Source organism: Brienomyrus brachyistius, chromosome 6, assembly GCF_023856365.1.
Source record: "Brienomyrus brachyistius isolate T26 chromosome 6, BBRACH_0.4, whole genome shotgun sequence".
Lineage (NCBI taxonomy): Eukaryota > Metazoa > Chordata > Actinopteri > Osteoglossiformes > Mormyridae > Brienomyrus > Brienomyrus brachyistius.
This window is the reverse complement of record NC_064538.1, coordinates 12518700-12532840: the sequence shown is the minus strand read 5'-3', so window position 1 is coordinate 12532840 and position 14141 is coordinate 12518700. Positions and strand designations below refer to the sequence as shown.

Below are 14141 nucleotides of genomic sequence, written 5' to 3'. Positions count from 1 at the left end.
AACCAGGGAATTTAACCAATTAACTTTTGTTTCAACGAAAATGTAAGGAAACACATACAGATGGAAAACTTATTTTCTTGAAACAATTTTATTGGGGTGTGATGGTAAAATAACTAAATTATGTAACAAATTGAAAATTAATTATGTTTCTTTAGTGGTGGGTTTGTGGTTAGTGCTGTGACCTCAAACTTCCAGGGACTGAAATCTCACCTCTGCTCAGTTTGCAGCATTTGCATGAACTTCCTTTATTTCCAGTTTCCCCCTCTAGTCCAAAGACGTGTAGTTACGCTAATTAGTGTCTCTAAATTCTCCCTAGCGTGTGCATCTATATACTGTACCACTACTCTGGAACTGCATACTATTCACCCTGTGTTGCCTGGGATGATCTCCTGGCACCCTCACCAGAATTAACAGTCAGAAGATGGATGTTTATTGCCAGTGCATTCAAGTCTGACAGTATATATTTTTTTAAGTTTTATTAACACAAATACCTCGAAAAACAAAATTCTCCAGTAACTGCAATATATCATTCAGACAAGATATATGATCAATCATTCAAGAAACAAGGTGCAAACTAGCTGATTTTAAAAATGAATTAGTTTCACAGAAACAGGCTTGGCATATTGAATGCATTCTATATATGACAGAAACTGACAATTCTAAGATCTAGAACTATATGACTAACGTGACTTATCTAACCTTATTTAAAATACACTCTAAAAATTGTCATTGTGCTATTTGTACATTAGAGATATATGAAAGCTCCTTCGGTACACTTTAACATTTGACATGACCCAAAAGGTTGCACTGATGTTACATACATCCATAGCTCTACCATCTTACATAGCAAATAATTTCCTTGTTTACTCCTTTTGCTTTGAGAAATTAATGCTCTACGTGGGTACACTGTCAAAACCAGTATCATGCTTTTGAGAAACGTACTGATAAGAGTTAAGATTAAAAAAGAAAGAATGGTATGGAATTTAAAAGCTCCTATTTTAATGTATCTGCTTTGTATTGCCGATATCAACGGAAGTGGAATGCTAACTAAGGGAATTTAAGACAAGCTTATTTTAATAGCTTTTACAATGATCTTTAAGAGTGTTTAATCAAATAAAAAAAAAATCCATATAAAATATCCCTCGTACCACACTGTAATTTTTGGTCAACTGGAGGAAACATGTTCTGGTTCAGTAGCAACCGTAAACATCATTCCAGATATCAAAAGAAAGGTAAACTGAGTTTTCTGCAGCCCTTCATGGACTACTGCTTCTAACACCTGACATGTATTACAGATTTAAATAACAACAATACAACGTATTGCACTGATTACTAAACACAGTGCATTCATATGCAAAATACTACAATTTAGTGCCATATAGAAACATGGCTCATACAATATAATATCCTGTAAACAATTCTGGTAATGAGAACTTCATCTGAAGAGAGATCTTCAATCATACATATACAGATTTATTATTGAACTTACAAATATGTAAATAAAAACTGGTTGCAAAGGTACTGCAGTTTTGAACACAAATAAGTGGAAAAGATTTGTTTAAAAAAAAAATGTATAAAAAGTCACTTGTAGTTTCAAAAATGTATTTTCAAAATGTTATAATAAAATACATTTTATATAAAGACAAATCAACCTCAATCAAAAAGATCTAAATCGGGAGACAACCTATTCTTACTACTTACCTATCACAGTAACATGCTTAACTGTCGGGACATATTTAGAAGTAGCGCCACAGTTTAATTTAGAAAGGCGAATCTGAAAGAGTACTTTCATGTACGGTAATTGTCCACGTTTAAAAAGGCCTGTTTTCAGATGGTCGACCGGCCTCCGCATACTAACTTTCAAACTCATCGCTCTCCTCTGGTCCTCGGCTCTGCCCGCACGTGCCATCTGTAAAGAGGACAGGAATGTGATTAACACCATACCAAATACAGTGACCATCAGCTAATGACAAAAGGTATGTAAAATATTCCCATGCCTTTAGAATCATTGAAAGAATAGATATGTCACATGGAACATCCAAAGTTAGGTTAAATGTATAACTTTTTTTTACTTCAAAAACAAGAGCGCAGATTTTTGTTTTTGGGGGAGACACAAAACTTTATGATACCTCAGAATGCTGTAATGTTTTGAAAAAATATAGCATAAACATCTTTCTTTACAGCAGTGGTTCAACCCAGGCTACAGGCCTGCTGCCAGACCACATTTTTAATCTGTTCCACCATCTGTGCATCCAACTGCACTAGCTTACCACTCATCAAGCACCAGGCTATGTAGGCCACCATGCATTTATAGCGCTTCAGTGTTATAGGGAATATAGTTGCAGATGCCAAGGAAGGAAGCAAATTATCAAGCCATATTTTGGAAGGAATAGTTCAGATTTGCTTTACTGGCATGACAGCTACTACCTTTCACGCAGTAATCTGTACACGTACGGCTTATCTTTGCAATACGATTTATTTGAAATATCCCCAACAGGCCTGAAAGTACCCAGCAGCCAGAGGTGGAAAAGTATTAACTTGCCCAATTTTCTTTTGTTATTTTGTTAGTAATATCTGTGACATTTGGTAAACCAGTGTCTCAGCTTCTATAGTCCAAACAAAATGAGCATCAAATGGTCACTGGTAGGACACACACAAGTTTACAGATTTTGTGCCATTTGCAATTTTGATCTGTTAATGACACAATTCAGATTTTTAACATACCTCTTGGCTAAGGACCTTCGTATGAATTTTACTTACATTGTAGGAATTTTCCTGAATTCAAGCAGTCTCCAAAATAAAATTATCAGAACTGTTAGAGTGTGCCTTGCATCTGTTCTGATTTAAACACAGTATTTTTATGCTAAAAACATAAGTCTTACCATCAGACAAAAGGAGGTCAGACATTTGAATCTTTCCCTCCTCATAGAGTGCCATCTTCTGGACAAAACGTTGTTTGACAGGATTTACAACAATCCTTTTACTGTCATTGCCTGGGGAAGGTGGGAGTGGGTGGGGGTCATTCATCAAAAGGTGGCCAACCAGTAATTTATATATATTACAAGAAATACAGACATGCTTCTCTTCTACCTGTCAGAGATCTTGCTTGTGCAGCACTAGCCTGCGTGGACCTCAATAAGCTCCCAGCTTCCAGCTGACAGTCCTGGCAAAGAGGAGGAGACTGGACAGCTCTACTCTGACAAAATGAGGCCTGAGCAGAGGCGCTGTACTGTGAATAGCCTTGACTCTCATCAGATTCACAAGGGACCTGGATGGAGGGCGGCCGAGGTCCCCAACTTTCACTGGCCGTCCCTGATGTTTGTCCCTGTGAGCAAAGTGTTTTAGGCTGAGGCAGCCCAGAGTGCTGATTTGGGAGGCAGTGATAAGTGTCCTCTTGGGGTTCCAACTTCAGTTCTTGTTTGGTTAGGGATGCCAGCGATTGGTCAATAGAAGCGGAGGGAGGGGCAGTAGGAGGAGAGTGATGTCTGGGGACTGAGTGGATGCAAGGTTTGGGAGACGTCTGCGTGGCTGCCTTTAGTCTTGTACTAATTTCTTGAATCATTTCAAATACCTGAAGAGCAAAACAAGCAATGCCGAAATAATTACAAGAAGGAAAGACAAAGAGTAGCAATAACATAAGACACTACATTTACACCAACAAAAGGTAAACATCAGACTTTGTCATTCTTCTTTTCCAAATCTTCTCCATATAAAAATTGAACTTGAGTGATTTATGAAATATTGTTCTGTAGCTGCTCATATCCAACATATTTCAGTAAACAATATAAGGCTTCTGCTCAAGATACAGGAGCTCATCTAGGGCCTGGCAGGTCCCTACTCACTTCGGCCATCGGGGGGCGCTTCTTTTTCCTTCGGTCCAGACAGCGGCATGCCAACGACGAGAGGTCCAAAGCCTCCGATGGGCCTGGCTTATCCGCAGGTGCAATTTGGGGATCCAAGTGTTTCTTCCAGATGTGTGTTGCAGCTCCTCCCTCTTCCTCACACTCCGTAACCAAATCTCTCTGTTGAAGAAACAAACAATGTGCTGCATGACACCATAATACACCACACTGCTTCACTCTCCATAAAGTGCAAATTTTACACCAGCAGCTTTAAAAACAAACATGTAGAGGACAAACAAGCTTGTCACCCTTTGAAATAGCCAGGGGCGCTGTAATGCACGGCTCTCCCGAGCTGAAGCCTACTAGACACTGCTGAAAAGCCCCCCTTTTCATCATTCTACCATTCCTCATCTCACCTTACCTACCACCCCCCCCCACACACACACACACACACACACACACACATCTGTACTCGTACCTTTGTGGGGAGTGTCCATTCCTTTCTATGGGCAAAACCCCAATCCCAACAATGACACCCTTAACCCCTAACCCAGCCTTAACATTAACCATAAGTAACCGAACAACAACACTTTTAGCATTTTTAGTTTTTTGATTGCAGTCACAGATTTTTAGAATATTGAACGTTTGGTCCCCACAATGTAATGTATACATGGACCACACATACACACACACCTACTATAATAGAAAATAGTAAAGGGGGGGGGGGCTTCTGACAACTGAAATAGGTCAGGGGCTTCTGGAAACAGCAGTCTCATAGTGAAGCTAATTTTCTCATTACCAGATACAAGGTTCGAGACTGGCTGTCTACTTCCATTGCCTTGCGACCGGTCAGTACTTCCAGTAAAACCTGAGGAGAAGAAGAAGCAGAATATATATGTAGGCATCCAGTTTAACATTCTCCAGAGACTGACTGCTTTCATTGAAATTTGCACTTCTGCTCTCACCACGCCAAAGCTGTAGGTGTCAATCCACAGTCCCAGCTCTCCCCCTTTGACGTACTCATCCGGCAGGTAAGCCAGTGTCCCACGCACTGTTTTGGTTTGAGCTACAGTGGTGGTTCTGATGGACTTCCCATGCGGACTCTGGCAGAACCGAGCCAATCCAAAGTCGCCCAGCTTTGCCTCCAGATGCTCCCCTAAGAGGATATTTGAGCTGCGAAGGGGAAGCAAAGAGATGAAATGCATTAGGAGACAGGAGTCACTCAGGCTGCAGCAGTACTCGCGTTCTGTACCTGTGACAGAAGTGACTTAAGGTGAAATTTAAACCTTACAATAAATAAAGTCTCCTCTAAAGAACTGTGAGAAATCAGTAACAAGCTAGATATATGCCAGCATATTGTTTCTAAGGCTTTTATTAGTTGTTTAGGCAGAAATTTGAGAATACTCAGTCAAGTAATCACCAATCTGCACATAAGGACAAACAACATCCATCTTTCCCCTCTGGGGGCAGGCATTCCAGTGTTAAGCTCATTCCTCTTTTCCTAAGCACAGGGATATTACTCAATCCAAAGAATGAGTCACCTCTTAATATCTCCGTGAATGAGCTGTGGTCTGCTGTTGTGTAAGAACTGGATAGCTTTAGCTGACCCAAGCAACACATTGACACGCTGTGGCCAGGAGAGGGCAGCACTATTCTGGAAAAAAAATATACATCTGCATTCAATAAACATTTTAACACATCCATCCATCCAATGAACCGCTTATCTTACTGGATCGCGGGGGGTCCGGAGCCTATCCCGGAAGCAATGGGCACGAGGCAGGGAACAACCCAGGATGGGGGGCCAGCCCATCGCAAGGCACACTCACACACTAGACACTCACACATGCACACCTACAGGCAATTTAGCAACTCAAATTAGCCTCAGCATGTCTTTGGACTATGGGGGGAAACCAGAGTACCCGGAGGAAACCCCTCGACAACATGGGGAGAACATGCAAACTCCACACACATGTGACCCAGGCGGAGACTCGAATCCAGAGGTGTGAGGCAACAGTGCTAACTACTGCACCACCATGCCGCTCCCCATTTTAACACAAAATGAAAAAAAATATATTCTATAGAAAAAAATATTAAAAAGACAGCAATAGCGAATTCATTCAGATGGCACTGAACACAAGTAATATGTAAAGTAGTCTGAAGGAATTACATCGGCTGGTATAATCCCTGTAATCTACTGCCTGTTTTGCCCATTAATGACAGTGAGAACGAGGCAGTTACCTTCCTGTGAAGCCAGTCTTCCAGAGAGCCGTTGGGCATGAAAACATAGAGTAAACAGTGTGCATCTCCTCTCACACAGTATCCCGCAAAATCCACAATGTTAGGATGCCGGTATCTGTAAGCAGAAATGCATAAACGAATAAAACAACACTAGACCTGCTGCACAGGGCTTGGAGCACAAGGGCAATTTCCATTTACCTCGTAAATAAACGGACTCAATCAACCAATTAGTAAACAATGTACACTGCACCACACAAATGCAAATCACTATAAATACAGGTTAACAGGTACTAGAAAAGGTTTTTTGATCAATACATTTTTACAGTATTTGTAACACTGCATATGTACTTAAGTATAAAAAAATCTAAATGTTAATGGATTTGTCTGTTGTGTGCATGTGGGGGGGGGGGGCTCTGCTGAGTCAATGGATCATTCAAGTAAATTTTACATTAATAAAGTAAAAATTCATGCGATATGAACATCCATTGGACACATCTGGTCCAACATAAAGATTTAACACATCTGTAGGGTACATATCACCAGCCTTGTATTTAGCTCTAAAACATACATTGTTAGGAGGCCTATAGTCCAACTACACATCCTTCAGTTGTCCTGGACAAGGTCAGAGATACCCAAAGCCTCTCGCAGGCAGGGATTAATTACACAACTTCTCATTTTATTAATGACTAAAGTTCCTACTAGATTCTTGTGTTTAGCTTTCTGATGTTTTGTTCTGACTGTGTTTGAACATAAGAAGAACATAAATATACAAACGAGAGGAGGCCATTCGGCCCATCAAGCTCGTTTGGGGAGAACTTATCTAATAGCTCAGAGACAATGGCATCTTATAAATTAATGAATGTAAATTCCAACTAAAGTGCATGGTTTTCTTAAAGAGTACTACTACGTTAATTAAGTTCCACAGTTCCATTGTTTCACAGATTATGATGACACTTTCAATCTGATCGACCACTTGACATTACAAATATATTATTGTTGTTGCTGCTGCTAAAAAATACCATCAGCTACTAAGTAAGGTATTGTTTTGAAACAGTTTGTTTTCTGCAGCAGATTGAGTGCGATTGACACTTGTATCACATCCATGGTGTTTGCATCTGGGCCCTTTGCTAAGACAGCCTACATGCTCAGCGGATGGATGACGAGATGAATGGTTCAAGAAATTAGCAAAGTTAGGTATTATGTTGTTATTATGGATGATGACATGAATATTGGTTACATAATTGATGCATTTAACTACATTGCCAATAGCAGTTAAAAATACTGAAACTAACCACTACAGACTTTTTGATATGATGATGTACATCATATCACATCTGAAGAAAAAGGCACTAAATATAGCAACAGCCGAGAACAATGATACACTCCAGTGATCCAAGGTTACGGAGAATATGTGGACAGACGATAGTTAGAATATCTGAATGGTAGGCATTCTCATATATTTAATTAATTAAATGGTATTGAAAGATATCCTTCAATAAGACTAATCACAGAATGCGTCTTTTACTAAAAATATTGCATCTAAAAGAAACAGATACTTAATATATTTCTGGCAGCAAGCCACAAAATCAATTACCCATTGGTGGTATCGACAAGATCTACCATTTACAGAAACCACAGCAGGAATTTACACAGAGGAGAAACTGACATACAGCACTGTGCAAAATTCTTAGGAAGTCAAAGAAAATTATGTTTAAATGATCTTCATGATTGTGTAAAACTATATGTCTGTCAATCACCCCAACATTTTCAGCAAACATCCAATACACTAATGTATTTTTCAACTCGGCAACTAGCAGACTTTGACCAATCAATACCTTATTCAGTCATTTAACTCCATCCCATCATTCCATCCAATCAAATCAACTAATCACTCAATCAACCAACCAACCAACGAGTATTCAACAGCAACAATAATAATAATAAACAATAAAAAACGAACAACAACTAATAATAAAAATAATAAAATCATTATTATTATAAAAGTTCCACCAATTTAGTTAATATATCCTTATGTTTCAAAGTAGCCTGCCTACACAATAAAGGGAATGTTATATAATCACCTCATACTCATTGGGACACTGTATCGATGTAAATTTACTTTTAGTGATCCAACAAAGCACCTGCACAACATCACCTGCAATTCTAATATTCAATAAAGTAAGAGGAATTAAAGAACAAATAAAGAAGGAAGGCATGAAAATCCATAGCAAATTGCTCGAGTAGGAGACAAGGCCAAGTTTAAAAGCTAGAGAAGGGTGCCTTACTGTGACAGTTTCTCCACCTCGGTCTTGAAACTTTCCTTCACAAAAGTCCAGTTTAGTCGAGAGTCCTGCTGAAAAGACCACCACCATGGATTACACCTCTACACCCCCATTCAAAGACATACTGCTTCTAGTAATGACCTGTACACACTCTTACAACTATTTCTTAAAAAGTAAAAAAAAAAATATATATATATATATATTCAGATACGTATGTTAGGCATTCAGTAAAATTTGGCTTTTACAAGACACTTAACAGTCCCAAAAAGAACCATATAAAATACGGACTGGCCTCACCTCTTTTAGCCTCTTAACAGCATACTCCGTCATCCTCATATTTGCCCGATACACAAGTCCAAACCCTCCTTCTCCAACCTGCCTTGCGGCTGAGAAATTATCCGTGCCTTGCTGCACCTCTTCAAACGACCAGCACATGGCATTGGAAGGTGGCATGGGGGACTGTAAAGAAAAGCAGAAGAGAGCATTGAAAATGAAGTATTGCTATGGGAACCATACCAATGAAAATACTGTTAGTACCGCTCTTTATGGCCGCAGCAATGCCAAAGAGAAAGATAAAAGCATCCTCTCTTATTTTATGTGAGCGTTCAGCATTGCTCCCCTAGCAGCACATGCCTCGCTATTTGTGCTGAAATTCCACAGGCGTCTACAGACGACAGAAAACCAAATATTTATACCTGCTTCTGTTTTACTGTTCTCTGTTCTCACATTGTGGTGCTGCGGATCCATATCTAAATCATGAAACTTTCACTTTTTTTAAAAAAGATGGAATTTTTTTTGGTTGATTTTGTAAATAAAATACCTCACTTTGTGGTGGAAGAGAGAATAAAAACACCTTTACGTTTTAAAGGAATGTCAGAGCAGCACATACTGTATAAACTGGATTCAAGGTTAAATTTGTAGTTGGGGATTTTTCGAATGGTACAGTTCAGTAAATGGCAATACACAGACCTGCAAGTAAAAGAATGTTTGGTGGATCTTAAAGGGACCAGAAATCATTCTTCTGAGAAGCGCAGCGTGTGGTTTTTGATATATCAAAATGCCTGGCTATGCATCCTTTGTTTGTTGCTACCACCTTGCAAACATGAGGAACCACTGCTTCTCTTAGTAAGCTCTCCTCCTCTTTGGCACAGCACACATCTCTACTGCTGGGATGATTACATTCTTCTCAGAAAAATAATAGATTGGCGCCAGATTCCACATCGTTTCTAATAATGTAGACAGTGAAGAGGAAGAGTGGAGAACACCCAAGTTAACCCACGGCCTGTTTAATTCAGCCAGTGCTTTCGGACACTTTACCTGTGGATCCGTCAGTACTTCTTTTTCTTGATCCGAGTCCAAATCTGATGGTGGAGGGCCAGGATTGGGAAGAGGGTAGTTCACCACTGGTAGAGGACTGAAACCTGTTTTCAAATGCATGCTATTAATTTTCAAATATAGGCTGCCATTGCTATTAAAGCTGTTACAATGCTTGGTTACCCTGAGTGGGTGTTGAGTCAGAGGTGGACAGTTCAGGTCCAGAAACTAAAAGTCCAGACTAAGATTTTGTTTCCACTGACCAGTTGAGTTTGGACTGTTACTCTCTAGATCTTACCCACCTCTGTGTTCAGTTGATAACTACAGTGCATCTTTAATCAGATGGACCACCACAAAAGAGAGTCTACTACTACTATTATTATTATTATTATTGTTAGTTCACTTTATTAAAAACATAAAAGTAGGTCCATAGCAAGGATAATAAATAACAATTACAGGCTTACATAAAGGCTAAAACACCAATAGTTCCACAAAGGAGAATAAAACCTGATGGAACTATTATTATTATTATTATTATTATTATTATTAATGCCATTCATTCCTAACCAACTAAACTTGCCTTCTGAGGTAGCTCACTATATTTCGTAGGATCATCCTTATCTATAACCAGCTATAATCGTTCAAAAAGACTCTCAGAGCATTTTCATTAATGCCGAGCACATTTCAAACCAAGAGCAAAACGGAAGCTTGATGCGAGGAGCGCGTCACCTGGGTCAAGGGGGCACTGAGGGAGCGAGAGCTTTGGAGGACTGGAGTCCATGGGCCGAGGACATTTTGGTAGCTGACCTACGGATGTATAAATAGATAAACTGACATATGAAGTGACAAATAACACAACGCCAAAGGCAGGGAAGACGAGCAGCCAGCGCAAGGCTCAGTTCCTGCAGAACTGGGGATCCTGCGATTGCGCGCCCAATCCGGAGAGCGCCGGCCGGCGGGTGCAGCTCATACTCAGGATGATGTCCCGGGCCCGGTGCAGCTTCAGCTCATCAAGCACGGCCAGCAACTCCCCGACAGTGCCGTTGCGATTGCCCCACGTGCTCATCACGCTGTCCGTCCGCCTCTCTCTCTTCAGAGCCAGCCGGACCTCAGTCTGGTCACTCAGCACGTGGGATGCTAGGTCACAGAAAGATCAGTTGCGGTCAGGGCTTTCCCACCCCACATCCACCATTTCGGCACAAAGGGATGGCGTAATCTAAGGACTAACTAAACATTTGTTTGTTTTTTTTACCTTACCTATTCTGGGATGCTAGGTTTTTATTTTACCAGATCATAAGTTCTTCAAAAGATCATTTTCTAAAATGAGTTTACGCCACCCATATGGTCCCCTTTTAGCACTGCGATTTACTGATGAGCTGGCTAGACTGAAGTGCTGGAAACAACAGCGGCCCTTACACTCGTGTACGAGTTGGCTGCAAAAGTCCAACAATATCAGTGGATAAATAAAAAGAAAAAAATCATGACGACATACATCCGGATCAAAGCTGGTTCAGTGTGTTATTTATCTGTATGATGAGAAAGAAGACAGCAACTAAGTATATAAGTAAAGCGATACCATTTAAACGATCATCTTCTTTGTCTACGCTACAAAGCAAATCAGCCAAAAAAATAAAAAAATACAATAGACACGGACTGAATAGCATAAGACTATAATCGCACTGGTGCACTGGTGAACCATAATATCATCCATCCATCCATCCATCTTCTGTACCTACTTGTACTTGTACTTGTGGTCGCGGGGTCCAGAGCCTGTCCCAGAAGCTAAGGGCGCAAGGCAAGGAACAACCCAAGAAATTAGACCCATCCCAGGGGACACTCACACACCAGTCACTCACACATGCACACCTATGGGCAATTTGGCAACTCCAAATCACCTTACCATGCTTTTGGACTGTGGTGGGAAAACAGAGTACCTGGAGGAAACCCCAGAACGACACTCAAGCTCCATACACATGGAGAGAGAGCAGAAAAGTGTGAGGCAACAGTACAAACCAATGCGCCAGCACACCATAATATTATTAAATACAGTATTCCAATTTAAACTTGAACATTTGCTTAAGTATAGTAATAACCATTTAGAATAGATGTCTCAAACATTTATGAAGCATAACAGACTACATTAAGCCACACTTTAGTTCTAGCTTATTTTAATTTTTTTTTATCTTTCTAATTTTAATCCATTCATTTTGAAGCATTATATTGGCTAAGTATGTTCTACATTTAAATGTATGTTGTGGTGTATTATTTTACCTGAAAAGCATTCATTGCTATGGCAATATTTTCGACATAAGCAATACACATATTGTGCCTTCTAAAGCGATCTTCACAAAACATGGCCCTTTTTATTTAGACGCTATAGTGAGAGTCAGGATGTGGCTATGGATTGATGTCCTGGAATCCAAAGTATTACAAAAGACATTAACTTCCAATGAGTAGATGTCTGTGTCATAAATCCATGGGAAAATCGCCAACTGCATTTTCCCACTATGACAGTACTGAGAGATATCCAGTCCTCCAGTTGACATACGCCCATCTCACACCACATCTCAATATACTGATTTTTATCTCTCTTTTACAACTTAAACAAAGTAATCTGAACATAATCTGTAGAACTGTTTTTTTAAATATCTTCTGGGGAAAGTTCGACCAGGCTTTACGTACTTACTGTAAGCATAGAGTATGGTGAGTACTGGAGGGTCTATGTGGCTGCTGGATGAGGGACACTGGTATGAAATGGTGATATACTGATATGGTAGGAAATGGTATCAAAACACCACACTAAAAACCTCAAAAGGTGACAAGCCACTGGATTAGAACAAAACTAATTTAGATTCTTAACCACTGTTATGAAAGGTTTTCAATAGAATGAACACATCAGATTTTATTGCAATATTTCTAACAAACCTTCATATCTTTCCCTGTAAGTCCTTTAATTGCAATATGATGCTGGTAATGCAAACAAATAAAAACACTACAATAATCAATAATGATCCTTTAATAATCTCAAAGTGGGTCACTTTATCCATTTATGCTTAGCCACCTTGATCCCATTGTAAATAATTTGTAAGTGAGCACGGACTAATGACAATAACAGTATGTTTCACCGTCTTCCAATGTACTGTGTTAGCTACAGAGGGCCATCAAAAGCTAACCACTTAATCTAGCTGGTCTCGTTACCATCCATCGTATCGATTTTTTAACCGCACGATAAAGATGACATGAGGCCCACCAGAAAAATGATACATAGCCCAGTTGTCAAGTCTCTAATGACGACTTAGAAAATCTTTCAATGCTTTTAACGATTACGATTAATCACACGGCGCGGAGCCGCGGGTCAGCATTTCATTTCGAAGGACATTCCAGCTTAGGCTGACTACCCAGCTGCCGACACCGAGTACTTTAAAACGTTTTCATACTGGTTAAACTGATAACAGGTTAACTTTGAACACTTCCGAGCTGGGTACTTACCGAACCTCGCCCAGTCCGATTCAGACAGGCTGTCCATGACTGCGCTGAAGTCGCACATGATCTTAGCAGGTACGCGGTACAAGTACTGCGCTCGGAAATCCCACTCCGACATGTTCGGGCGAACCGACCGTGTCTCTTTGGATTCACTCGCTAGCGGAAAGGTCCGAGTTACGGAATGCGTGTGTAGCACCATTACCTCAAAGTTTCCACCTCCATCTGTAAAGAGAAAGCGAGCTGGAGTAGAGCAGCAGCGGCCGCGACTACAGACTCGGCGGCTTCACTTCCCGTTTTGCGATCACAGGAACTTTCTCCGAGGTCCGAATGGCCGTGACGCAGTTCGCTACGCGGCCCACGGGCAGCCGAAAGCCCGCCTGCGTTGGTCTCGGACGAGCGCCTGCACCTAGCGGAGTAGCGGTGGCAATGAGCCGCGACGCAGCGAACTGGTAACGTCCGGAGTCTAAGGGCAGATGGGTGACAAATGGGTGCTGGGCCAGGGTACCATTAAGCTAAGCTGATGTACTGAGAAACACCCAGTAGCTCCGCACGAAGTGGAAAGTAATGTGACTTTAAAAAAGAAACCCCTAAAAAGAGAGATGGAAAGTTAAAGAGAATGTGCAATGTAGTGTGGAATGTCTTCTTGAGACATACACACATTATTATTATTATTATTATTATTATTATTTTGTGAAATGTTTATGAAAAAACCCACTCTTTTTCTTTGACTGAGTGATGCGTTTTGGTACCTTGTTTTGAGCTGATTTTTTTTTTGTTATTAGCTGATCTTACGGACCACAGAACGCTACTGGGGGGGAGGGGGGGTATATGTACACTTGATTTAGCTACAACTTATTCTTAAAAGAAAAACACGATATAGTTCAGGCTTTCATTAATAATGTTGTGTTAGCTTGCATTAAGTTATTTGTAGGGTGTGTAGGTCAATTTTCATGATTGTTTATTACTGCATTGTACCGCCCCC

At 40.4% G+C, this 14141-nt stretch overlaps 1 protein-coding gene across 1 annotated transcript; it reads right to left on the bottom strand.

Annotated features, from left to right (window-relative positions):
• Window positions 1-461: 461 nt before the first annotated feature.
• irak1 (interleukin-1 receptor-associated kinase 1) lies at window positions 462-13790 on the bottom strand. Its single transcript, XM_049017393.1, has 14 exons — window positions 13166-13790; window positions 10649-10813; window positions 10406-10483; window positions 9680-9783; window positions 8660-8821; window positions 8366-8433; window positions 6081-6195; window positions 5384-5496; window positions 4808-5015; window positions 4642-4710; window positions 3843-4022; window positions 3091-3571; window positions 2883-2993; window positions 462-1909 (listed from the first exon to the last, which is right to left on the bottom strand). The coding sequence occupies exons 1-14, from the start codon at window positions 13356-13358 to the stop codon at window positions 1854-1856; spliced, it is 2103 nt and encodes a 700-aa protein (XP_048873350.1). The 5' UTR covers window positions 13359-13790; the 3' UTR covers window positions 462-1853.
• Between the last annotated feature and the right edge of the window lie 351 nt (window positions 13791-14141).

Excerpts from the sequence above, each read along its gene's own strand:
- irak1 (XM_049017393.1), bottom strand. The coding sequence starts at position 13,358 with ATGGTGCTACACACGCATTCCGTAACTCGGACCTTTCCGCTAGCGAGT. Across the intron at positions 10,484-10,648 it reads GGCCCGGGACATCATCCTGA|GTCAGCTACCAAAATGTCCT; the intron begins GTATGAGCTGCA and ends ATACATCCGTAG. Across the intron at positions 9,784-10,405 it reads TCAGTGCCCCCTTGACCCAG|GTTTCAGTCCTCTACCAGTG; the intron begins GTGACGCGCTCC and ends ATTTGAAAACAG.